The sequence below is a fragment of the Hyalella azteca genome, unplaced genomic scaffold (genome assembly GCF_000764305.2).
Source record: "Hyalella azteca isolate HAZT.00-mixed unplaced genomic scaffold, Hazt_2.0.2 contig5630, whole genome shotgun sequence".
Lineage (NCBI taxonomy): Eukaryota > Metazoa > Arthropoda > Malacostraca > Amphipoda > Hyalellidae > Hyalella > Hyalella azteca.
Genome location: NW_025935813.1, coordinates 43491 through 71484, shown reverse-complemented (window position 1 = coordinate 71484; position 27994 = coordinate 43491). Strand labels below are relative to the sequence as shown.

Below are 27994 nucleotides of genomic sequence, written 5' to 3'. Positions count from 1 at the left end.
CCTCTCCTCTCCTCTCCTCTCCTCTGCGTAGTAATCAATAAAGAGAGCAGCGCGCACGGCCGAGGGAGAGGGGCACAGCAGCGGCCACGGGCTGCAGTCACAAATAATAAACATGATCGTAACTTTGCTGATGATTAAAATTTATTATTTGATGTTGATCAGTGAAAATAATATTTAACTTAAAGCGAAACCGCATTTGTTTTTCAATGAGCTTGAACAATGATCGCTCACAGTAACTTTCTCTATGTCGTCATCGGCAGAGCGTCTTTGATGCCTGTTTATAACTGGGTTAATAATTAATCTTAGGGATAAATTATGCCTAATTTTTCACAGTAAAAAATTTCACTGTAAGTTAAAAATGTCCCTGCTAGCTGGTACGAGACGTGGTTGAAGCAAATTTCAGATCCTGTAGTGAATATTAGAATAATATCTAGATTCTGTAAAATATTTAGGCAAAACACTTCATCACCGTGATTCTGTCTCATTATAATGATAGTGTTCGAATGTCTCATATAATGTCATTTATATGTATGTTATTTATATATAATGTTAATGTTATGTTATGTGTTATAATGTTAATGTAATGTAAATAATGTTATTTATATATAAGCCTGTTTAGAGTTTCCCCAGCTGTGGCCTCAATGGAAACGTGCAAATTTTTTTACATAATTTAAAATTTTTACATAATTCATTTTTTCTAATAAAATTTTTTCAAGTAACCTGGAAACGAAGGTTATAGTAAATTTTTACAAAATATTCTATCATGTCTTATTCGTATAATTGGTTGTCTTCTTAACTGTACATTTCGGGCCGTGAGCTGTCTTTGCGTGCAAATGTTTACTTCTAGCTCCAACTGAACGATATTCCTATATAATATATAATATATTGAATATATATGTGAATTATATATAATATAATTCATATTCTATTGCTATATTAACTATTGCTATATTAACTATTGCTGTTCTGACTATTGCTCTATTGCTGTTTCAATATTAACTATTGCTATATTAACTATTGTTGTTCTGACTATTGCTCTATTTCTGTTTCAATATTAACTATTGCTATATTAACTATTGCTGTTCTGTAGCGCTGCATATATACGAGTGTTTGGCAGCTGTAGAATAAATTGCAACATAGTGTGCAATATTATAGTATTATTTGGTATCTTATGCTAGGATTATAACCGTGTTCAATATTCATATTATAAAAAATTTAATATTGTAAGTAATGTTACATTTTACTTGTGTGATATTCCATGGAGAAACGATTATCGAATTAACTGAAAAAAAAGATTATTTTCTATACTTTTCTTACGAGCAATTTTCTTTATAAACTAATAATCACAATAATTTATGAAAAAAAAGCGGGCGAAACACAATTTTCCAGCTCTCCACTGAAGTTTCATACACGTTTATTCGTGAACGATTCTCATTCGTTCAAAGCATTTATTCTATATTTGGTAAATTTCCTTTGAAGCGCCAATAGTTTAAAAGCGAAGTTCGCAGCTTAATTTTCGTCCCAACGAACATACGAGACTTGCCCCGTCTCTCCATCATTGCATTTTAACCTTATCATTAACCTTAATCATCATTAACCTTAATTTACTCTTTGTCAGACACAATAGTAGTCTGCCCAGTTCCTCTTTCCTTGCCGCATGCAGTATGCACCCGAGTTTTTTCCAATTATTTTATTCCTATGAAGCGTTTATTTTAGTAATTTTGTACTAAATACGCTTTAAATAATGTGAAAATGTATTTTAAAAGTGCAAGAATTGAGCTTGAAATAGCATATTTTCGGAGATGATGATGAGGTTGTAAGATGCGTGTTCCTACGAATTACCAATGATAAAGTGAACTTCTCATTGGGATCTCAAAGTTAATTTTGTTTGACCAGCCGATTGGTGCTGGTAAAAAATCTCATCTAATGGAACCATCGATTAATTCAAATCATCTTCCTTGTTAATTTAACATTATTTCAGTGGCTGCTACTTAAATGCTAGTAGTCAATACCGTATACTTTCATTCACTTTTTTAATCAAGTCCTTTCATAATAATGAAAGTCGGACATTTCCACTCGTGACTAAATGTTCTCTTCCTGCAATAGTTTAACCTACAACTATTACTTTCATAGAGGTGACATTAGTGTTCTCTGATCACCAGTAGCGACTCTCATCAAAGTTGTGACCTGCTATGTCGAGCTCTTGTATAGACGATAGGGGCCATACGTTCAAAACTCGCTAAGTGAACGTAAGTACTTACGCTCTATTTTCTTATCTAGGATTGGTGAATTTTGCTTGAAAGGACGTCAATGATTGGCGGATGAACTTACGTTCTCTTAACTTTTTCTGAAAGTATAGGCCTAAGTCATCAACACGTCCAAGTATAGTGACGAAAACTGTTAGAAATGCCGCACTGACCACGTGATGACCTGGGCCTATACTTTCAAAAAAAAAAAAAGTTAAGAGATCGGAAGTTCATCAGCCAATCATTGACGGCCTTTAAGCAAAATCCACCAATCATAGACAAGAAATTAGAGCGTAAGTACTTACGAACACTTAGCGAGTTTTGAAAGTATGGCCCCTTGTCCCTAAAAAGACGTGACCATCGAGTGAATGAGCAGCTTAAAAACGCGACTGTAAATTTATTTCACACAAGCGGCACTCGTTTGCAAGTTCCATTATTCGTTCAATTAAACCAAGACAATGCAACCTAAAGTGAAAACTGTACCTGCATGGCCAATATCCAACTGAAAAATGTGAAAAAGTGACATATTATTTTATGGATGCAGATTATACGTCTTAAATATATTGCTCACTTTTTGTTGTACAAGGGAGTTGAATGATTTTTTATGAAGAACGAGTTTGAGATGGCCTGGTAGTAGCTGAAAATGCGATTTACAGCTTAGGCATAGGCCTATAATCTCTGATGGGCTGCATTGTCATGGCAATTGAGAGACAACTAGGGTAGAATTGGTCTACTGAGCTCTGTTGGTGGTCGCTGCGTATTGGGCTTATTGTATTATATTTATTTGTAATGTAATTATAGAAATTATTTAGTGGCGGGACTCAATGTACGATGGCTATCTATATTGCATTATTAACTTTCTTGATACCACATGGCCGCGCTTCTGCTTTACGAATGTCCGGTGATGGCGAAGAATATTCTGATAAATTGTGTGCACTGATATTTTCTGTAATTAAAATAACCCTCCCATTCGTGGCTGCCACTCCTAGCTGCAGGTACACATTGTGCTGAAAACTCATCTAATTCTAAGTCATTAGATTTCTGTCTTTTTAGTAACTGCAGGAGCGATTGTGGAGGTTTAATGGCAACAGCCTATCACTTATTTAACAAAACTTAGCAATGTTACTTTGTTATAAATAATAATTTTCTTCATTATGATTGTCGCAGGGGCGTTGTGGTGACAACCTACCCCCTTCGGCTGGTGGACATCAACCAATGTGATGCTGCGGAGGAGCTGGGGAGCTTACCCCCCTTCACAGGCACCCACACTTGCCCCTCCACCACCCAGGTGACATGTAGCTCTTAGCTGCTGTTCCCTTTACTCTTTTGAAAGAACTTCCTTACTGGCGGGAAATTTAAAGTTTGAGGTTCCATACTCCTTTGAAAGAAATTCCTTACTGGCGGGAAATTTGAAGTTTGAGGTTCCTCATCCACGTTGAGTTCATGTGAGTCTCTAATAATTTTGATGTTCCTTGTCTGCGAAATAATAGAATATCATGTAGAAAGTTTGTGCAATCTTTGGAACCATGTTAATGAGATCCTGGGCCATACTCTCAAAACTGAAAGTCGTACATTTTCACTCGTGACTAAATGTTCTCTTCTTGCGATAGCGTAACCTACAACTATCGCTCTCGTTATGGTGACATAAGTGTTCTCTGATCACCAGTAGCAACTCTCATCAAAGTTGTGACCTGCTATGTCGAGCTCTTGTAGACGAGGGTCCATACTTTAAAAACTCGCTAAGTGAACGTAAGTACTTACGCTCTATTTTCTTGTCTATGATTGGTGGATTTTGCTTGAAAGGCCGTCAATGATTGGCTGATGAACTTACGATCTCTTAACTTTTTTTGAAAGTATAGTGAACGTAAGTACTTACGCTTTATTTTCTTGTCTATGATTGGTGGATTTTGCTTGAAAGGCCGTCAATGATTGGCTGATGAACTTACGATCTCTTAACTTTTTTTGAAAGTATGTTCCCCGGTTATTCATCGCGTTCGCATTACGTTCAACAAGGTATTCGCAACTTACCGTTTATATGTCTCGGCTCAATTTTAAGCGTTTAAACGATAACTTTTATTTCCGCTGATGTAAGTTATAGGCAGCGCTGTAATTTTTCTGGAATTCAAAATTTAGAATTACTCTCTAACGAAATTTTTTCATCAGCCAGAAAGTCACGCAATCCAAATAGAATCCGTTTGAAGCTTTCAGTGCTAATATGATTGTCGTAGTAGGGGAAAAATTCTATTGATAGTATAAGTTTAATCTATTTTATATTTAATATTGTCTCGCTGATCTTTTGAGTGACATGTGAGCACGGATAATTGAACAATGCCGATAAATCTAAAAAAATTAGATTATTATAAAAATTAGTTGTTTTATAAAATTTTAGGTAAAAATTAGGTTTAGCAATAAAATGCTTGAACCACACGAGCTCATTGCAGTAAAATTGAAATGGAAATCCTCTATATTTTTGTGAGAGTAAATTCCCCTGCACAGACTCCAGTAGAATTCTTCGCTGCAGCACTTCAAACAACAGAAGTGGCGCGTCTTCTATTAGTTTGGACGCTAAACTCTGATTAAAACTTGGCGAAAGTTTCAATAGCTGAGATGACTTGCAACAGGAATATCTCATTTCTGATGGCTGGACAGCTATGTTCGATGATGTTCCTGTATGTGACGACAACTTTGGTGCAAGTTATGATAAATTTTGTTCTAAGAAGTTTGTGAAGGTGAGAAGCCTAAGGTGATAGTTGATGAAACTTTACCTCCGTAGTCCGTATGTTATGTTTTGCAAGTTGGAGTCGAACTGTGCAAGTTCATATAAAATGCAAAATGATCAATTTCTCCGTGGTACTATTGATATGTATATCTATTACGCTCAAGATATATAGTGGTACATTAATAATAGTCTGTACAACACCATATTACGTATTTAAGACTATTTTACGACAGGAGAAGGGCAATGCATATTGTGTTACTATTGACTATTAGATCGATGTTGCTATATATATGCTGCACTGCCATTCCGTACGAATAAGGAACGAGATGAATGTTTTTGATGCAATGACTTTATTAATGAGGATGATGCCTCGGTTGGTATTATAAATGAATAGTAATGGAGGAGCAACGAACTTACCGACATAAAGTTTCATTCATGTCCGTAATTGTGATAGAGTGTGCCGTTCAAACACCGTCAAATCCTAGCCTCAGGGGTACACGTATATATGACAGTCCTTGCTTTGGTCTCTTGCTGCCTCCTTCCGCAGATCAGGGGCAATACTTTCAAAATTCGCTAAGTGAACGTAAGTACTTACGCTCTATTTTCTTGTCTATGATTGGTGGATTTTGCTTGAAAGACCGTCAATGATTGGCTGATGAACTTACGATCTCTCAACTTTTTTTGAAAGTATGGGCCCAGATATCGTATCGAGGCACGTATGATACGATACGATATTTGATCATATCGAATGATCGCTATACGAAGCCTGATATCGATCAGGCTTCGTATCGTGGCTGGTCGGACATTACATTATACGCAATTTTTCCCAAAAACTCTAATTAATCAGATATTGATTCCGGTGCCAAGGCTCTCATCTCAGTTCAATTCTGCATCACAATGAAATTGTAATGATAGTGGCAATCATAGTTAAGTAGGTAGATCGAATTATGTTTTAAAACATCATTCCTTAAAAAAGTCTCTCCTGAGGAATGAAGTTTTCATCTAAAATTGAGATTCTTTCGAATTGAGTCATTTTGAATGAATGAATACATTTATATTCAACTTATAATCGAAGATGGAATGAACAAATCCATTTAATTTTTTATTTAATCTTAGGTCTCTTCAAGGGATTTGCCATTCTGGAAATATGGGTCGATATACTCACCTTTGACAAATTTATTTGATTTAAATAACATTCTGATGCGGACACTTTACGCTCCAGTTTGGCATAATTTAGCCAAAATGTCTACACGAGTAAAATAAAATATTCTAAGCATATGTACTTTTTAATTTTTTAATAGACAAAAAATTAAATTAAAAATTAATTAAATTAATCAATTAAAAAAATATGTTTTTTATTGACGACTTCAAATGGATCCTAACCCAAGTCCAGGGCCTATACTTTCAAAATTCGCTAAGTGAACGTAAGTATTTACGCTCTATTTTCTTGTCTATGATTGGTGGATTTTGCCTGAAAGACCGTCAATGATTGGCTGATGAACTTACGATCTCTTAACTTTTTTTGAAAGTATGGGCCCAGGCTCACTGACCGGGCAGCGCGCCTGGCTGTCTCGTGGCTGGCGATCAATGCTGTCCGTATATACGTGTGATATTTCCCGGCTATTCTGACCGAGACCGGTCCGGCGACCAGAATAGCTTCTATGATTCGGCTAATTAAGTCAGGTCATTTATCAGGCTTTGCTGAAGAACGACGGTCTCGTCCTGACGCTGATTACTCCACAAACACGAGTGATGAGCACAGTTTGTTGCTCCTAAATGTTAGGATCGTTTGTTGCTATGCTTGTTGTGCGTGATGATCACAGTTTGTTGCCCCTAAATGTTAAAATCGTTTGTTGCTATGCTTGTTATGCGTGATGATCACAGTTTGTTGCTCCTACATGTTAGGATTGTTTGTTGCTATGCTTGTTGTGCGTGATGATCACAGTTTGTTGCCCCTAAATGTTAAAATCGTTTGTTGCTATGCTTTTTGTGCGTGATGCATCATGTGTTAGTGTACATATATAGTGTCATGTGTTGTGCACTGTTCGAAATTATAACGAGAAAACGGTCTGACAGCCGTTCTAATGGCTGACCGGCCTATTAAAATATACCGTTTTGACCGTTTTTTTACAAATGCAGTACAGGCTTATGGTGTTAAATTAAAAAAAACGCAACACGGCGTTTTTTCACGTGATGGCTGGGCAAAAAAAATGTCCTTACGACTTTTACAACTACTTTTCGAAGAGAGTGCGTGCGGTGTCTATGCGGCTTCAGGTGTTATTGTACACATTAATGTCATGTGTTGTGCGTGCTATATTTGTTTATGTCATTACATATTAATGTATTGTGCGTCGTCACCAAACTGCATACGAAATAGCTTGGATATTTTGAAATTTCAGACAAGTGGTGTGAAATTGAATGGTGTGGTTAAGTCTTTAAATGCTGCAGGAGTTCAACAAGGCAAGTTCAGTAGGTTCTGCGGAGGATTGAAACGTTTGGGCTTGAGCTGCCTTATAGGACTCACTACTCAACTGTTAGCTTATCATTTATAGATGTGTGTTGTGTGCACTACCATACACGTGTGTTGGTAGTTATCATGCAGCACATGTGTGCCTAGTTCGTTACCATACATTAGGTTTGCTATTCAAGTTTTATCCATGAACAATGCGATATTTGTTAATATTTTTAAGACATTCGTATTCGGTTGTTCATGGAGACGGTCAATGTACGTAAATATGTAAATGAAATAGTTGCTGCATAAAGGTTTTACCGCCCATTGGCCTCAGTAATCCAGAGTCCATATATAGGCGTTCTCTCCTTAATTTTGTCTTCAATTGCGCTATGAGGTCATGACCGGAGGACTTCTCTCATATTATAGAAACAGAATCCAACTAATTAACCATTATATAACCTTACCGTTGACTCCTATGGTGGACAGTGTGAGACGGTGGTCAGTCTTCTCCTCCAATATTACAGCAATAGAATACATTTAAATAACCATTATATAACCATGTTGTTGACTCTTATGGCTCACAGTGTGAGGCGGTGGTCAGTCTTCTCCTACAATATTACAGCAATAGAATACATTTAAATAACTATTTTCAATAAGAATAACCATACTGTTGACTCTTATGGTGGACAGTGTGAGACGGTGGCCAGTCTTCTCCTACAATATTACAGCAATAGAATACATTTAAATAACCATTTTAAATAAGAATAACCATTCCTACATTATTACAGCAATAGAATACATTTAAATAACCATTATATAACAATACTGTTGACTTATGGCTGACAGTGCGAGGCGGTCTCAGGACTAGGGTTCGTACGTGGGGGCTACACATGCGTGTGTCGCCAGGGCTACTACAGGCCAAACAGCACACGTGTCGCCTCGCCCCCCCACCACGCTCACGACAGGTGCGTGCCACGCTCACGACAGGTGCGTACCACGCTCACGACAGGTGCGTACCACGCTCACGACAGGTGCGTACCACGCTCACGACAGGTGCGTACTAACGCATTTCAGGCTCTTGAATATTATTTACTGTTATTGTATCTCGTTGAATTCTGTATTTCTTTTATGCTTGAATATTTCAACATGTGTGGATTTATACACAAGTTTAATGATTTCGTCCAGTGATTATTGATCGATACCTGTTTGTTTATTTCGTGTTCAATTGGTCATCTTCACCTCTTTGTTTACACTAGTTCGAATTGTTCGACTGTTTTGAATGGCAAAAAAAAAGATAAATTTGATGAACTTTTACTGAGAGCATAATTAGGTATTGTTTTAAGTAAGTATCTTGAAAATATGGAGCCCAACAGTGAGAGAGAAGTTAAAGTGGAGTGGAGTTTGGTGTTAAAACTGAAAGACTCTCTCTGGAAAAGAGTACAAAAATAGCTTAGCCAAATATGCTCTGATCCTAAAGCTTTCTAGTAGTGTTCGCAACATGCACTGCTAATGTACTGTTATAAATGAGTAATTTTTCTGTTTTTTTGACGATTGATAGTCTCGTTGTGAAAACTTAACAATCTACTATCTTATAGTTTGCATCCGTTTTTTTCAGGATTTCCTTCGTAATCTTCTCATAGTTTTCATGACCTTATTCAGTCATGGAAATCATATTTATACGATAAAATAACATTTGATTACCATTTCAATTCATTGTCGCCGAGCTTGTTCACGACTCTGGGAACAGATATACTTGAATGTTTGTGGCGATCTCCGTAGATTTTTCCTTGAAGAGTATGTATAAACATCAATACATTGTATAATGCACAGTGTACACTCAATGACTCTAGTAATTCAGCTTACTACATGTACAAAATAATTCTCTCGGGCTTCATAAGGCTGTTGTGTCTTGATGCTTTCAGTGTACGTTGCGGTAGGTCATCATTTGTTTCATACATGAATCGATTTTAATTCCAACTGATTGCCTGTATTGCTCTAAAATGATTACATCAGCATCAAACTGATGAAAATCATCACTTTTGTTAAAATAGAATCTAAAATTTTTTTTTATTTTTCCAGAATATTTCAGGTTTTATTCTAATAAATAATTGTTGAAAACTCCGTTCCCAGGAAAAACTTCTCACCGCGTTTGTGTCAAATTTCATAAAAAAAATTTAGTTTCTTAAAAAGTAGCAAAATTTTTTGCTCTCATATATTTATAGTTAGGTATTTAATCTGTTATATATTGATAAGTTTGTGTGTTTGAAGCCTGGCTATGGAAAAATGAAGAGGGCGCGTGACAACGAGACTTACCATGCATCATTTTTTATTTTTAATTATGACATCGAATTATGAGATTAGCAAAATTCACATTTCATTAGAATGTCAACCTCGTAGTGAATTGGGAATTGGAGTTCCGTACTAAATGTGAGGTGAAAGAAGGCTTTTAACCTGTGGACAGGGTTCGGTATATGACAGAGGTCTGGATACCGGGATTCAAAATGATTGGATTTGGACTGACGAGATGCTGGTTAATGGATTCCGGGTAAATGAGATTAGGAACTACGGCAACTGAATGCTGAGTCGCGAACAAATGTCTGAATAAGTTCGGAAAATTTTCAGGTAAATCTCGGAAAAATTTATCGGGCAAAATTACTGCAAATTTTGAGACTCGCCAAAATATGCTTAGCCGTGAAAATTTTATGTGCCTTGCAGGATGTGATAAATTCAGGCAATTTAACACTACCGACGACCCCTGCTAATCTTAATGTGCGTTGAATGAAGTGATTAATACAAATTTTTAAAAATTTATATAACATAAGATAGAAATAATTTTATTATTGGTCCAAAAATCGCTGTTAAATTCACACTTGGGAATTTCTGGTGGAACGTTGATGGTACACATACTGTACAATTTTCTTTAGTTACTCGAAGGTATATGGAGTTTCAAACTCTTCTTTCTAAAGAAAACTTCAACCAATTAGGTACCTTAATTGAAGTAAGTCGTGAACAGCACCAACGGTCGACTGAAGCCGTCATTATCAGAGGTTCCAATGTTATTTCGTCTCTATAATGTAGCAGAGGGAGAGCGACTAATTCAGTGAGATGAGGGAGCCAAATCATACATGCAGTGTCGTAATAATCTATTTGAAACTTTTTTATAGATGTTTACCTACAGAAAAATAATTCATTTTATGGCTGCCTTGATCTATAAAAGCCTATATATAGCAGGTCATCATTCCTGCCGCATTGTTACGCCTAATATGAAATAAAGTATTCGACGGTACACTTGTCACTCAAAATACATCGTATTTCTTTGTTCCATTCGTATTAATAGCAATAGCTGTGTCAGCGGTGATTAGGCTATTAGACCTGTCGCCCAATAATTGACTAGCTGTATTCCACTGCCATGAATATTTGTTTTAAGGCTTCGTTCACACCACACTGCCGGGCATATGCCAGTCACGGTCCGTTCCCTGCAGGTGCATCACATGTTCAGTTCAGTCACGGTCCGTTCCCTGCCAGGTGCATTCACATGTTGAGTTCAGTCACGGTCCGTTCCCTGCCAGGTGCATTCACATGTTCAGTTCAGTCACGGTCCGTTCCCTGCCAGGTGCATTCACATGTTCAGTTCAGTCACGNCCCGAAAAACCCTTAATCTATGGTTTTCAAACCATGGGTTTGGCTTTAAAACACCGAAAAACCCTTATTCTATGTTTTTAAAACCATGGGTTTGGCTTTAAAACCCCAAAAAATCCTTATTCTATACAAGTCTTTCTTACTGAACTCATTTTGTTCGCTACTCTTGCTTCGGATCCTATATTCTCTTAATAGCAGGTTATGGGATAGTGATAAATTTTGTATGAGACATTTACTGATTTTCTATACGATCGAACCAATGCTCCTTTTCTATGCTCCTTATCGAACCCGGTGGAAGTCTAGTAGCTTCTTCAAACTATCGTCAGTCATGAAAATATCCGGTCAAATGACACGAGTTTAGATCTATGAACAAGGCACGAAAAGGAAAAGAATCGACGACAGGCCACATCAGGCCTACACTTCAGCGCCGACATCATTATGTTATGTTATGTTATGTTATGTTATGATATGATAAGAACTCACGTCTTGTTCTCTTTGCTCAGGTGATCGCTTCCTCTATGTGGTCCATGCTGCTCACGATGATGCTCGGTGCTTGCCTCATATACTGCACAGTGAGTCTCCTGCTACATATTCTTTTAGGAAAATAACTGAATTTCAAATAAGTTGCAAAATTATAGGGCCGAATAAATTAATAATACATATTTTTTAATTTATTCTTATTATGTGTCTCAACTTCGATATCATCAATTTCAATATCATTTATTTAATTTATCTTGAAGCGAAAATAATTATCCTCGTATCAGTTAGATACACTGAACAGGCCTAATAAGGCCAGCTGCTATAGTCCATTAAATAGCTGGGATCGAGAGAAATAAATTGATGATTCTCTTAATTTTGAATGTTGTACATGTATGTGAGCTACGTTCATTAACGATGTCTGCAGACACATCGATGCTTCGGCTTCCGATGGATCATAACATAATATACATGTATGTACACAAGTGGTTCTCCAACGATGGTCGAAAACTTAAGAGGCTGAGGTTTTCAATAAAAGACGAAGATAGGAACAACTTCTATAGGATAAATAAAACTTCTCAATAAGAAGATATAGGGATGCGTCTTAACTCGACCGTTTTGCACGCCAATCGTCTCGATAAAAATAGTTACAAAAAAAACTCGGCAGTGTTGATGTTGCTGGCATATCCGGTGAAACGCTCCCCCATAACGGTGCCGCCGCGTCTCACTAAAGCGCAATTATCAGCAAATCTCCAGACAAATGGAACTTGGGTTCTTAATCTGCGTTCAAATTAAATTAGAACTCTTTATCCGCGCTCCGAGGGAAGTTTTCAGAATAATTTGGGGGCTAGAGACGCCGTGACAATGAAGAACGTTATGGGTTAAGTAAATAAATTTCTACTTTACGCACTTCCTAAACGCTCGAAAACTTGCAACATGTCTTTCAGAATTCCTCGGAAAAAACTCGCATTGCTACATGGAAATTTCCCGGAAAATATAATATTGTAACCCAAGTGTCACAATGCAAATATTTGAAAAAAATTTCAAAGACTCATAATTTTGCTGCCATGATGGGAGACTGAGGCAGTCTCCCCCACTACTCCACCTCCGCTAGCCCCCCGCCTCTGGTGCGGGCCTTTGTTCTCGCTCCGGCTTCTCTTTGTCTCCGCGATTGAGGCTCCATTACGACCAGGGTGTCGGCCACCATTAGAATCTGATTGCCGGGCGCCAGCTTCATTTATACGCGGGCAACTGTTGGTACACCATACCTGTGTTCTCAAGCTGTACAGGTGTGTTCTCAAGCTGTACAGGTGTGTTCTCAAGCTGTACAGGTTTCATTTCTTGAAGGAGCAACCATGTTGCTCCTTCATTTTTCTTCAACGTCTTTCTCCCTAAGCTATTAATTAGATATAGTTTAAAATTTATTTTTGTAAGTTTCTATTTATATTGTTCCCTACGACCGTGCCCAGTAATGTTATTTGATCGTGGGATACCATTAAATGTGATACCATTATTCCAAAAGAAATGTTAGTTAATTAGCAAAAATTACGATGATTAGCAAATTTTTAGGAGTTACATATATCCATAAGAAAATTACTCGTTGAGATCCCCAATCTTCTTTCATATGGCCGTTTCTATCTTGCAATGCGTTTCGTGCAATAAAATCTTTGTGCATTTCGACCAGACATATCAGTTAGGAATAATCCTCGCAGAACTGCTGTCGGTTAAGTAAACTTACTAGTTTTACCCTCTATAAAATCTTATCTTAAAATTCCCATTTATTGGAGCTTCGGCTACTGTTATTTCGTCTTAATTCGTATGCAATTGCGATACAGAACTCAATTTCAATCAAGTTCATATCGACTTATACCGATATCGCAAAAAACTTCTTGTCAGTATGTTGATCATTGTAAAAAATTGAATAAATTATGATTAAAATCATTGTAAACGATCAAATGAATCATTAAACTACATTGTTTCATTTATACACTTCATAGTTTGTATAATTTCAAGCCTGCACGATTGCTTGAAAATTCAAGTCTTGCAATTTCTCTTAAAAACTTAAAAATCGGCATGAAACGCACTAATTCCACAGTTCCCTCTTCACTTCACTACTTCTTACTTCAATTTTTCGTATTCTTATCGAGTAATTAAGTTAATGAGAGAGCTTATGTTGTGTGACCAGTTATATCACTTCGGCTTTTAAATCCATTTTTGTCTAGGTGACGCGAACACGTGTCATGTATGTGAACACGCGTCCAGCAAACTTATTTCAGTGTGAATATACAGTTCTGGTGTGATTACATTTCATATTATAATTGATTTTATCATGTTATAATTCATTTCAATTTTAATGTTATAATTCATTTCAATTATAATGTTATAATTCATTTCATGTTATACGGTAATTCATTTGTATGATAAAATGATCATCTATATGTCATATCGCCCTCCCATTCGCCCTCCCATCCTTCAATGTGGCTCAACCAACAGTAAAATTTCAATCTGGATTTATATACATTCACCTTATCCCCCATTAAATATAAGCTGGCTTGCTCAACTCCCGCTTTTCAGATGCGAAGTGCCCAGTAACTGGCGCTTGGTTGCTGCTTTGGTGGCCAGCAGCTCGGCTAGAGAGCGTTACTGATCCATTGGAATAATTTATGTGGCGTTAAGAGGTTCATTTGTCGGTCTTAGGGCAAAAGTTTGATCTGCAAAATGACCAGTTGTGGCATTGCAGGCCATGAGATCGGACTGGCGCCTCGTTAGGCGCTCGATAAAGCGGTAGGCTCAGGCTTTTTGAGGCCAAGTTCATTTAGCAGAGCCTGAGTCAGCATTTTCTAACTCATATTGCAGGAAACTTTTCATTTTCGGCTTAGTAATTGAGAAAGCTCCTAACTGGACACTGGCGGGCGATGCGAGCACACTTTTCTGTGGAAATATTTCTTAAAAGCGAATGTGCTCACAAAAAAATTAATGATAATATTGAACTAAGTTTCAATCATGGAGCTGCTGGGCAGACACAGCGTGAACACGATACAGCCGCCAAGAGTCTTTACTTTATGGGCGGCTGCAGCTGACCGAGATGAAGTCCCTTGATTTCTTTTGGGAATCATTAAAGGCTCTGTACGATTCCTGAAATTTCCCGTTTCTGGCAACCCTTAGGATTGCCGGGTCATGACCTCGTACAGAATGGTGATTGCGGCGCAAGCAGCTTTCTCTTGACAATTCCCGCTTGTTTTGGGGTCGGCCAATTGTTACATTCCATGACCAAAATTCTGTTGAACTGCTTCATCTCTATTGGGATTGATTTAAGCATGTTTTTTCTTGCACTGCTTATTACTTAGCATTAGCAGTTTACAACTGTGAGCGTGAATGATGTAATCTTCATGACTCGCTTTTCAGTGCATGATTAAATAATTTCTTAACTATTTTGAAGCCATTGCGTGTGAGATCTTTGCCCGTACAAAACATCGCTAATGTAGCGGCCAAGCAAGTAAGCCGAGGAGGGTCTTGTTTCCTTTCTCTATTTCAACCATCTTGAGTGAAGAGGTCCTAGGTTGAAGGCTCTGATGATGTTGGAACATTGCCCGTGCTGATCATTCTTAATGTAGCCCTGATACGACCATGTTGCTGACGATATTGGAACTTTGCCTACGTATGTCATCGTTAATGTCTGTCTCTTATACACATCTAGATGTGTATAAGAGACAGGTACAGGTGTACAGGTGTGTTCTCAAGCTGTACAGGTGCGTTCTCAAGCTGTACAGGTGTTCTCAAGTTCTCAAGCTGTACAGGTGCGTTCTCAAGCTGTACAGGTGTGTTCTCAAGCTGTACAGGTGCGTTCTCAAGCTGTACAGGTGCGTTCTCAAGCTGTACAGGTGTGTTCTCAAGCTGTACATACAGGTGCGTCCTCAAGCTGTACAGGTGTGTTCTCAAGCTGTACAGGTGTGTTCTCAAGCTGTACAGGTGCGTTCTCAAGCTGTACAGGTGTGTTCTCAAGCTGTACAGGTGTGTTCTCAAGCTGTACAGGTGTGACAGGTGTGTTCTCAAGCTGTACAGGTGTGTTCTCAAGCTGTACAGGTGTGTTCTCAAGCTGTACAGGTGTGTTCCTGTCTCTTATACACATCTAGATGTGTATAAGAGACAGACTGTTGGTACACCATACCTGCGCTGGGCTAGCTAATTGTGTATGCAACTATAAGCTTCATTCACAGTATGGCGCCAGCTTCATTTATACGCAGGGCAACTGTTGGTACACCATACCTGCTTTGGGCTAGCTAATTGAATAAACAACTATTCTCATGGCCTTTACAGGAATACTTAAGGACTACATATAACACAAAGCGAGAACAAACATCAGTGGCCATGGTTATAATCTGAATAAACTGCATTGCAACTAAGTACGATCGTGTATGACTGTATGTGAATGTAATCACGATTGTGTTAGTGAATGTATATGTGCGATAGTGTAAGTGAATGTGACGACATTTATTCTGCTTTGCGTCACCGACATGTGCAACAGACTTGCTGCTCATATAGTTATAATGACCGAATTCATGAGTCAGAGTATGACCGAATTCAAGAACATACTTGACGTTTTTATTCGCAGTCGGTTGTCTCGGCTACTACGCCTGATGTATACTGAATCTGTCTGATATGCGCGGTCCCGGTGAAAAATATCGGAACGAATTCGCGTCGCCGGCAAAACACTTATTTAAGAGCACTTACACTATCGTAATTACATTCACTTACATTATCGTAGTTTCATTCACATACACGATCGTCCTTACATCCACTTACACATTATACGATCGTCAGTAAAACAAAATAACAGATTGCTCGAACCTACAATAGTTGCAGCTACGTTGATGGTGACAATTGTGTTGGTAGGTTTTCAACCTACAATAATGTTATCTACGTTGATGGTGACAATTGTGTTGGTAGGTTTTCATCCTTTTATTATTATTATTATTATTATTATCATTATTATTAATATTATTATTATCATTATTATTATTATCATATACTGCCGTGGCACACACCAGGTACATGGCAGCAGGCACAGCCTTCATCCTGCAGCTGCGGACGGAGGGTCGCTCGCTGTTGTCGGAAGCCACCACCGCGTCCGGCCACCGCTTCTCCTACTGCCAGCCGCTGTGGTGGGAGGTCGTCACTGAGGCGGGTCAGGATCATTAGTTAAAATAGGAAATATATAGCAAATACAATCTTGATGTAACTTCTGTACACTATTTTTTTCACTGCAATGTATTTCGAAACAAGTAAAATATCATTAACTAAGGTTTATCTACAATTAGTGATATTCGAGCAATTACGTGGAAGCTGTTGCTAGGAATTCATTCACCGTCAGAACTCATGACCTGTATTGCTCTCGTGACTCGTCTGAGAACGTTGCACAGAACAAGATGATGTTCTCGCTAAATACATCGAAATACATTACAGAACAGCTGCCTTATGTGCACGTGTCCCGACAGAGGAGCTGCTGTTCCTGGTGTTCGGGCTGTACCTGCCTTATGTGCACGTGTCCCGACAGAGGAGCTGCTGTTCCTGGTGTTCGGGCTGTACCTGCCTTATGTGCACGTGTCCCGACAGAGGAGCTGCTGTTCCTGGTGTTCGGGCTGTACCTGCCTTATGTGCACGTGTCCCGACAGAGGAGCTGCTGTTCCTGGTGTTCGGCCTGTACCTGCCTTATGTGCACGTGTGTCCCGACAGAGGAGCTGCTGTTCCTGGTGTTCGGCCTGTACCTGCCTTATGTGCACATGTCCCGACAGAGGAGCTGCTGTTCCTGGTGTTCGGGCTGTACTTGGCCTTCCAGCTGCGCGGCGCCTCTGCGAGGTTCATCGCGTCCATGGGCGGCCGCTGTAACCTCAGCAGCGAATACAAGGCCCTGGCTGTGGAGCGCCGCGCCCTCACCGTCGCCCTCTGCCTCGAGCTCCTAGTGTCCTGCGTCCTCTACGTCATCAGACACGCGCCCCACGCCATCAGCTCCCTGCATCCTGACCAGCTCTTCCTGCTATACTTCGTGCGCGTGCATCTCACCATCACGCTCTCCATGGTGCTCATCATCGGTCCTAAGGTGAGCATCACCCTCTACATGGTGCTCATCATCGGCCATAAGGTGAGCATCACGCTTTCCATGGTGCTCATCATCGGTCCTAAGGTGAGCATCACGCTCTCCATGGTACTCATCATCGGCCCTAATGTGACCGTCACCCTCTCTGTTGTGCTGAACTATGTTAGTGATATCATTTCTGAGCCTTCAAGAACATTTTAAACAACATTTGTCACCCAGGCACCCGGACATCCCTACTAATCTACATAATGCATCACATCAATCAGTGCACCACCAGGCATAGCAGTGCAACTTCGAAGCCAGCACAGTTGCATCATAAGCTGCAGTTATTTACGATTTATACTCGGGTTCCCCATTGTTTCCTGTCATTTTTCGATCAGCCTGCAGTTAAACCTAACAACAAATTTTAACCCACAATTTAACCCAACAAACCTTCAAGACACAGTTTACCCCAACAAACCATTACGACAGTTTGTCCCAACAAACCATCAAGACACAGTTTACCCCAACAAACCATCAAGACAGTTTGTCCCAACAAACCATCAAGACACAGTTTACCCCAACAAACCATCAAGACAGTTTGTCCCAACAAACCATCAAGACACAGTTTAACCTAACAAACCACCCAAGCACAGTATGTCCAAACAAGCCACCAAGGCACTGTTTGTCCCAACAAACCACCAAGGCACAGTTTGTCCCAACAAACCACCAAGGCACAGTTTGTCCCAACAAACCACCAAGGCACAGCTTGTCCCAACAAACCACCAAGGCACAGTTTTGTCCCAACAAACCACCAAGGCACAGTTTAACCCAACAAACCATCAAGGCACAGTTTGTCCTAACAAACCAACACACCAGCTGTCTCTGGGGTCTCTTGTAAAAATGAGACCGGGGATCCACAACAACAACAAACCACCAAGGCACCGCTATTGCCCGGCAGTTGTGTTGTCGCGGAGACCCGCTGGACGCTGCAGGAGAGCTGCAAGCGAGGGAGGTGCCCACAGACCTGCACTTGTGTGAGCAGCTTGCCAACGGCGACGTCGAGATCAACGATATCAGCATCAACCAAATGGACCCTGAAGAAATCCGGGTAAGATCATGTATGTACTAAGGACATTCTTCAGTTGCTTCTTACCTTCAGTTCATCCCGCTTAGTTTATAGACTTCGCCTTCTGCCAGTTCGTTCCTTTTTAGTTCTGATATTGTGTTCGGCCAGTTAGCCAGTTCTTTCCGTTTAGTTCTGACATTTCGTTTTTTGCCACCGATTATTTTTATTGATTCTTTTGATTCTGCCTTTGGTATTTAATCTCGACCATTTATTTGATGAGAGCTTCTTCCTTAAGTTTGAGATGCACGTCTCTATTCACGGATGTTTTGTTGCGTTCATCTAAAAGTTTTCTAACGCTGGTAGCAAGGAAATTATTGCATGAAAACGCACCGTACTGAAGATGCTTAATTTTCTGGTCCAAATAATCATCGAAATCCCGAAGAGGAATTCTACCTAATGAGTCAATATATATTCTAGAACACTTGTCCTACAATTCAGGGGCGAAGTCGTCGCATAAAGTTATCGACAAAAACATGACTGTCTGAGCTTATTTGGAGTCAAGTCAAAATTTCATAGGCTGTTAATTTTATTTCTTCGTGAATCTTATAAATGCTTCACTTAACCCTCGATTGCCAAGGGTTCATTTTGCTCACCTTCTTAATTTACTGGTCAACTTGAATATGTTTTTTTGAAACGCAACAAGTAGCATCTAAAATTAATTTTAGCTCCTAATTAGAAAAGAATGAACGAGTTGTTTGTTTACTCACTATTAATTTTCTTTATATCAGTCAAAAATATTTCTGAACCAATTCTTTTTTTGAAAGTTACTGTTTTTACCAACTATGAATCGATCTTGTGTCTCATTTCGAAACAAACATTTTTCAACCTTTTGGCTTACACGGACAAGAATCAAATAATGGCATGAAACAATGGGATGATCCTAATAATGTGAGAAATGAAGTAGCGCCCCTACAGCAGCACCCCTACAGCAGCACCCCTACAGCAGCACCCCTACAGCAGCACCCCTACAGCAGCACCCCTACAGTACCACCCCNCCTTATTCGGCACGTTTTGTTGATCTCTTTAAGCTAGAAATTTTGCGATATCCGATGGCTTTCAATCTTTCAAAAAATTAATGATAATTTGCGATACGGGCATTAAAGTGAGCAATCCAGGTTTAAATTTACTGCATTTTTTGTTTTTGATCAAATATTCCAAGGGTTTTTCACTACAATTAATGTACCTTAGCAGTATTTACCAGTAATTATACCACGATCGTTGTTGAAACAGGAACTTTTTTATGAATTTTATATAAATATAATAAACAAAACTATTTTATAGATATTCACCGCCCTCGTTGGCTTTGGATCTACATCTTAGGAACTTCCAATTGCAAGCGCGTGGTGACTTCCATGCGCAGCGACATGCAACTTTGTTCCGGCCTCATGCGCTGCTGTATGACCAGCTCCTGCTGAAGCTAATCTTTGAACTATATTTTTATATATAGTTCTTCTAGCAATTAACCTCATGGTTGAACTAAATAAGGTTGACAAACGAGAAGTTCAGTTTCAGTTCAGCTTTCTTGTTACGTCACTGAGATCGAGAAACGTAAACAATCCCTTCTATCCCATGACGGGTTGGTTGACTGGTTTGAACGCATTGCGGTGATTGGTTCAATGCCTGTGACGTCACTGAGATCAGTGACGTCACAGGCGAACAACGAACTATATCCGCAAAAATGGGCTTCTGATGGGTCAACCTTATACTAGTTCAACCATGTGCTGAGTGTACTTCATCTACTAAGTGTACTCCATCTACTGTCTTATTGCTGTACATATTTATACGTGCAGGATATCTTCTTAGAGTTTCTCGTCTGTCTTTATTCGTGGAGAAATACAATGCGACAACATATAAAAATATTTTTATTCCTTTCACTCCTCTGTTAAGCATTTGAACTAATTTAGCTTCTCTGATTTTTTCCTGTGGACTTCATGACGCTTGGGCTGTCTCTTATACACATCTAGATGTGTATAAGAGACAGTACTTGTAGCTATACCGCTTATAATACAGTACTTATAGTTATAATACTTATAGTTATAACACTTATAACTATACCGCTTATAATACTTAAAGTTATACTACTTGTAACTATACCGCTTATAATACTTATAGTTATAACACTTATAACTATACCGCTTATAATACTTATAGTTATAATACTTGTAACTATACCGCTTATGATACTTATAATTATAATACTTATAACTATACCGCTTATAATACTTATAATTGTAATACTTGTAACTATACCGCTTATAATACTTATAATTGTAATACTTGTAACTATACCGCTTATAATACTTAGAATTACAATACTTATAACTATGCCTCTCTCAGGTATATAGTTATACCGCTCTCAGGTATATAGTTGTACCGCTCTCAGGTACATAGTTATACCGCTCTCTGGTACATAGTTATACCGCTCTCAGGTACATAGTTATAACGCTCTCAGGTACATAGTTATACCGCTCTCTGGTACATAGTTATACCGCTCTCTGGTACATAGTTATACCGCTCTCTGGTACATAGTTAGAGACACTCAGACGCTCTCAGGTACATAATTATACCGCTCTCAGATACATAGTTACACCTCGCTCTGGTATATACCTAATCATGAATCGCTCAGATATATAATTATAATTCGCTGAAATGTAATTATAAATGGTATTTTTGTGAAGGAAAAACCAGTTCAAGAAATGTTATTGTCGTGCTCAGGCCATTGATATTGTGCCGTTTTATCGATAATTGAACTAGCACAAAAAATAGTTTAATTTTGTGCTTGATGTTGCGGGTAACGCGGCCGTGAGAAACACTTCTTGACTATAGGAATAAATTGTACTTTATAATCAATTTTTTACAGGAAATTAAAGCTTTAGCGTTACACAACAATATTTCGACTACAGGAAATGGAGTAGCTTTAATATATGTATTTAAATTCATCTTCTCCATGTTGCTCTCGGCTCACATAAAATATAGATGCTGTGGTTGTTATTGATTTCGTTTCCTAGTTTCTAGATCCTATATTGTGCTATATAATTTGAAATTATTTCTCAGTTTATAGCTGAAAAATATTTGATAAAAAAACATAATGTCTTTTGTTGGGATGGTTTTTCAAATTTGCGTTAATTGCAATATTTGCATTGCATTATCACACGCTAGTTTACAGTGAAACATATTTTCTAACTCAAATTTCTTTATTCCGCAGAACCGCAAAGGCAGCAAAGACAAGGTGAGCACTGCAATAAAGGCAGCAAAGATAAGGTGAGCACTGCAATAAAGGCGGCAAAGATAAGGTGAGCACTGCAATAAAGGCGGCAAAGATAAGGCGAGTACTGCAATAAAGGCAGCAAAGATAAGGTGAGCACTGCAATAAAGGCAGCAAAGATAAGGTAAGCACTGCAATAAAGGCTGCAAAGATAAGGTGAGCACTGCAATAAAGGCAGCAAAGATAAGGTGAGCACTGCAATAAAGGCAGCAAAGATAAGGTGAGCACTGCAATAAAGGCAGCAAAGATAAGGTGAGCACTGCAATAAAGGCAGCAAAGATAAGGTGAGCACTGCAATAAAGGCAGCAAAGATAAGGTGAGCACTGCAATAAAGGCAGCAAAGATAAGGTGAGCACTGCAATAAAGGCAGCAAAGATAAGGTGAGCACTGCAATAAAGGCAGCAAAGATAAGGTGAGCACTGCAATAAAGGCAGCAAAGATAAGGTGAGCACTGCAATAAAGGCAGCAAAGATAAGGTGAGCACTGCAATAAAGGCGGCAAAGATAAGGTGAGCACTGCAATAAAGGCGGCAAAGACAAGGTGAGCACTGCAATAAAGGCAGCAAAGACAAGGTGAGCACTGCAATAAAGGCATATTTACCATTTACCTCGTCAATATTTACCATGCTAAGCTATCTCTTTATCTTATAGTCCAGTAGGTACTGTGCTTCACGTGACAAGCAACATTTTTTCCCGGTAATGCGAAGCTTAGAAATTTTGCTCGCCTAAATTAGTATAAGTCACCAAAGCAATAAATAAATTATTGATGAAATCGATGTTATATGTTATGCCTAAATTAGTACGAGTCACAAAAGCAATAAATAAATTATTGATCAAATCGATGTTATATGTTATGCCTAAATTAGTACGAGTCACAAAAGCAATAAATAAATTATTGATCTAATCGATGTTATATGTTATGCCTAAATTAGTATAAGTCACGAAAGCAATAAATAAATTATTGATCAAAAATAATAAATTAATGGTGTTAATTTGAATGGACGTGACGTACAGACTCAGGCGCGACATCGGGGCGCCGTGGCGATGGACTGCCTGGAGGTGGAGAACCGCACGCCCGAAGACTCGGTGTGCTCCATGGAGGGACCTTCGGGCGTGTCGGTCTACGCGGACTGTCCCTCCAACTTCTCTGAGATCAACGAGATCTCTTATAAGATGTAGTCGTTGTATATAACAGCGTCTTAATTATTAAATAGTGGAGCTTGGAACACAAGGATAAGATATTAACGAGCCGCAGATCTCTTGTAAGATGTAGTCGTTGTATATAGCAGCGTCTTAATTAAATGGTGGAGCTTGGAACAAAGCAAGGGTTAAATGAAGCAAGGGTTAAATGATAGAGCAAGGGTTAAATGAAGCAAGGGTTAAATGATAGAGCAAGGGTTAAAAAGCAAGGGTTAAATGAAGCAAGGGTTAAATGATAGAGCAAGGGTTAAATGATAGAGCAAGGGTTAAATGATAGAGCAAGGGTTAAATGATAGAGCAAGGGTTAAATGATAGAGCAAGGGTTAAATGATAATTCGGAGAAGCAAGGGTTAAATGATAATTCGGGCTATTTTGCTTATGAATATAGATCATTGAGCAAAATGTGGAGCCAGAAGTATTACTATAAGATATTGAGCCATAGATATAAATATGTTGCAGGGCTTATTACGTGCTCGTGGTGTACACCCATTTATTTTTCTGAAATATTAATTCGATGCTTAAATTTAATATATTTAAAGATACAAGAGAGCGGCGAAATTCTGCAAATGCTGAGTACAATGTGTTTCAAAACAATTGGCTGATTAAATATGATATTTCATAATTTTTTCAGAAATTTTGCGATAAATTTCTAAAAAAACAAATATAATCTTAAATGGAAACTCATTAAAATTTAGTTTCATTGACGCTTCTTCATTGGGCTTGTGAGCGATGACTTGAATAGAATCTTAAGTCGTGTTTAATGTAAGGTATTCATTGTTACAATTTCTTACCCGTGACTCTGGTACATAGTTATACAGGTACATAGTTATACAGGTACATAGTTATACAGGTACATAGTTATCGTCTGGTCTTACTTAGACTGGTCTATAAAATATGATTCTCATTATTTGACGGTACAAAGAACAATTATAAGTTTAAGTTTATGTTTTAACATGCATGATAAAAGTTTGTAAGGTGCATCCATTCATTCTTCTTTTCTGAAGAATTTTTCATTCTTCATTCTTTTTCAGCGCGAACTGAAAGGTTCTGTTAAGTAGAGGTAATTATCTTCATTGATATTTACATGAAAGTTCTCTACTTACTCCAATGTTTATTTATTTAAGCGAAAAGTAAAGGCTCTAGTCTTGAGCGCATGACAATTTTAGTTTAGGTTTGTTTAAATTTTATAAGTTAGCCGGACTTTCTTTGTTGAAGGTCGTAGCTGACGCTGCAAGATTGGAATTACGTTTTTACCTTACCTGTTAACAACTGACGAGAAGCTCTTCCAAGTGTTGTGAAAAGGTTCGTATGCCGTATATACAGGGTGCGGCGCGGGAACTTACTTATTTGAATTGCGCGCCACGTGGCGGCCATTAGTCCTAGGAAGGTGGCGCCATGCGCAATATGGTGCGCGGGCTATGAAGTTTTTCGTCCACTCAGTTCAGTTGCGTCAGCATGGAGGTCACCTACAAGATGTAATATTCAAGAATTAAACTTGTAAGTAAACCCAACGAAACTTTAAATGTAGCTCTTTGTAAAAAAGAAAGAATTAAAACGCTATCTTTAATACTTTTTACTTTGTGATTTTTTTAAAAGAGTAAGTTCCCACGCCGCACCCTGTATGTTTATGACCTCATGCTTCTACCGATACCCTCTACACTGCAAGCCATAATGTTACACAAAAACAATAAATTCTCAAAATTGCTCTTTTTAGCACGAGTCAGCCATTTCTTACTACTGTAGTCATTTGTCATCTCTCTGTGTTTTTTTCGTGACCTTACTTACTATCTAAATGGTGACCTTTACTATCGAAATTAGTTTTATGGTGGCAAAATTTCAAATCGATTGAATGACAGGCATAGAAAATTGTCCTCTTTAACAAGTTTATAGGTGAACTGCTATAACCCGACGTGCGTTTATAACGAACGGAATGTTACCCTCTAACGAATGGCGTGCTGACTCATAAATGATGAAGTATAGCCAACTTAATGATGAAATTCATCTTACTATCATATAATTAATTTCTTTGTTCATCCCTGTGTTGGTGTCACGAATAAGTCAGCTCACCGTTCTAGTTCTTGCGTGATTTGAAAGATTTCCTCAGTGGCGCGAAATTAGCCGTAGTTTGAGGGTCGAAATGCTTTCTTTTAAAGTTCATTTGTGGTCACTACGCGTAACTCAAATACAATGGCACAATATCTCTGTTCTGATAATGACCGTCTCTGATTACAATCAACCGGCTGCTTATTTTGTTTTCATCTCTGTCATGATCAGAGAAATATTCAATTGTTTCGATGAATATTAAATTATCTTACTTGAACACGAAAATTATGTTTATAATCTTGATAATTAGATTTATTAAAGCACGTCTCGTTCTACCCAATGAAGAAAAATATTTGATATCCAGAATAAGTGAAGACTCGCTTGTTAAGAACTCATCTCTTGTGATGAATTTGTTTATGGATTATGGATCTCGCAAATAGATCTCTTTCTTCTCTCCATTTTGATGAACTCTGTCTGTTGAAAATGTACCATAAATGAATGTAAAAAGTAAACAATTGTTCAAACAAATGTGTTGGCAAGGTTAAGGGCTGCAAGTCAGTTTAAATCGAATCCATCACACGTATCAATGTCTTGTATTTGGCTAAATACTTAAATATAACTACTCTCACACAAGTTACTCACGTTGCTAGAGAGTCATATTACTTTTGTCACACACAAGTTACATATTACATACGCAGTTACATTGCCATTGATGAGAGAAAAAGCAACTTCTTTATAGAGATCTACAAATATTGAATTGAGCAAAATTTTCTGTCTAAGAGGACGTAGATGACCTGTTGAGCTACAAGTATTTTTTAATTTTCCTCATACAATTGACACAAACTTCAGTGGACTTAGTACTCTTAATTTTTTTATAAGCTATATTGTATGTTTCCTTTGAAACCTTGAATTAGAATATTTCCACTGTATTCGTAGAGGCAGAGCCTCAAGATAAAATACTGCTCAAAAAGGTTCCCTCTAGCGGAAACTTATGCCAAGCTTCATTTAAAAGTTGTGCATAGCAAACGTAGAGTGCAACCGCGCCAGTAACGCCACTATAGTTGATGTGGCAGGGTGGCCCAGTGGTTACAGTTCAGAGTACCAAGATTGGAGCAGAGAGGCGCGGGTTCGATCCCAGCTCTGTGCGCCAGTTTCTGGTCAGAATCGGCAAGGAGGCCGGGCGGTTAAGTACAGCAGAATTGTAGCAGTGAGTTGCGAGTTCGAGACCGCAAAATGCGGTGAATGTTCTGCGATCTTCAGAAACGGCGACAGGCCTACGGCCTACTAAGCGCTGAAACCGCTATTCTAGTCTATTCTATTAGTGGCATAAACTCTGCCAGTGTTAATTTTCTCATCACAAATATTTGTTAGCACTTTGTTCGGTAATCAAAGCCAGAATATTTATTGTATTTTGTATGATGACGTAACTGCGGTGCTGTATCAGACGGAAGACGTGTGACTCCATGGCGCCCCATGAGCTGTAAACTCTCCATCACCAACTCCAAACTGCAAGAATAACTATTATCGAAGCCGTTATCTTTGTTCGTATCATTAGCATGTTAAATCTCAACGATTCTAAACAACAACATCAACAATTGTGAATGATATTTTCATTTCATGGCTTATAACTCGAGTTACTGGATCTAGATAGAGGGTTTAATACGAGAGAATTTTTTGGTAAAGCTTGGTTATTGCCTTATTCGGCACGTTTTGTTGATCTCTTTAAGCTAGAAATTTTGCGATATCCGATGGCTTTCAATCTTTCAAAAAATTAATGATAATTTGCGATACGGGCATTAAAGTGAGCAATCCAGGTTTAAATTTACTGCATTTTTTGTTTTTGATCAAATATTCCAAGGGTTTTTCACTACAATTAATGTACCTTAGCAGTATTTACCAGTAATTATACCACGATCGTTGTTGAAACAGGAACTTTTTTATGAATTTTATATAAATATAATAAACAAAACTATTTTATAGATATTCACCGCCCTCGTTGGCTTTGGATCTACATCTTAGGAACTTCCAATTGCAAGCGCGTGGTGACTTCCATGCGCAGCGACATGCAACTTTGTTCCGGCCTCATGCGCTGCTGTATGACCAGCTCCTGCTGAAGCTAATCTTTGAACTATATTTTTATATATAGTTCTTCTAGCAATTAACCTCATGGTTGAACTAAATAAGGTTGACAAACGAGAAGTTCAGTTTCAGTTCAGCTTTCTTGTTACGTCACTGAGATCGAGAAACGTAAACAATCCCTTCTATCCCATGACGGGTTGGTTGACTGGTTTGAACGCATTGCGGTGATTGGTTCAATGCCTGTGACGTCACTGAGATCAGTGACGTCACAGGCGAACAACGAACTATATCCGCAAAAATGGGCTTCTGATGGGTCAACCTTATACTAGTTCAACCATGTGCTGAGTGTACTTCATCTACTAAGTGTACTCCATCTACTGTCTTATTGCTGTACATATTTATACGTGCAGGATATCTTCTTAGAGTTTCTCGTCTGTCTTTATTCGTGGAGAAATACAATGCGACAACATATAAAAATATTTTTATTCCTTTCACTCCTCTGTTAAGCATTTGAACTAATTTAGCTTCTCTGATTTTTTCCTGTGGACTTCATGACGCTTGGGCTCCCAAAAGTTGCAGTGGGATCCTGATAGTTGCTTTCAATTTGTTAGTAAATTTATGCGTTTCTGCCGGTTTTTAGGGTAACATTTAACTCAAATTGACTTTATTTCAT

At 38.4% G+C, this 27994-nt stretch overlaps 1 protein-coding gene across 1 annotated transcript; it reads left to right on the top strand.

Moving 5' to 3' along the window:
• Nucleotides 1-3413: 3413 nt before the first annotated feature.
• Nucleotides 3414-23821, top strand: LOC125177917 (probable G-protein coupled receptor 158; the record flags this gene model as incomplete). The annotated part of the gene is made up of 11 exons (XM_047880584.1): nucleotides 3414-3534; nucleotides 8264-8404; nucleotides 11560-11628; nucleotides 15248-15393; nucleotides 15440-15637; nucleotides 16582-16718; nucleotides 17326-17630; nucleotides 18568-18717; nucleotides 21941-21964; nucleotides 22450-22476; nucleotides 23014-23821. Coding segments are annotated over 11 exons (1483 nt in total), but the record flags the coding sequence as incomplete, so codon positions are not given.
• Nucleotides 23822-27994: the final 4173 nt, after the last annotated feature.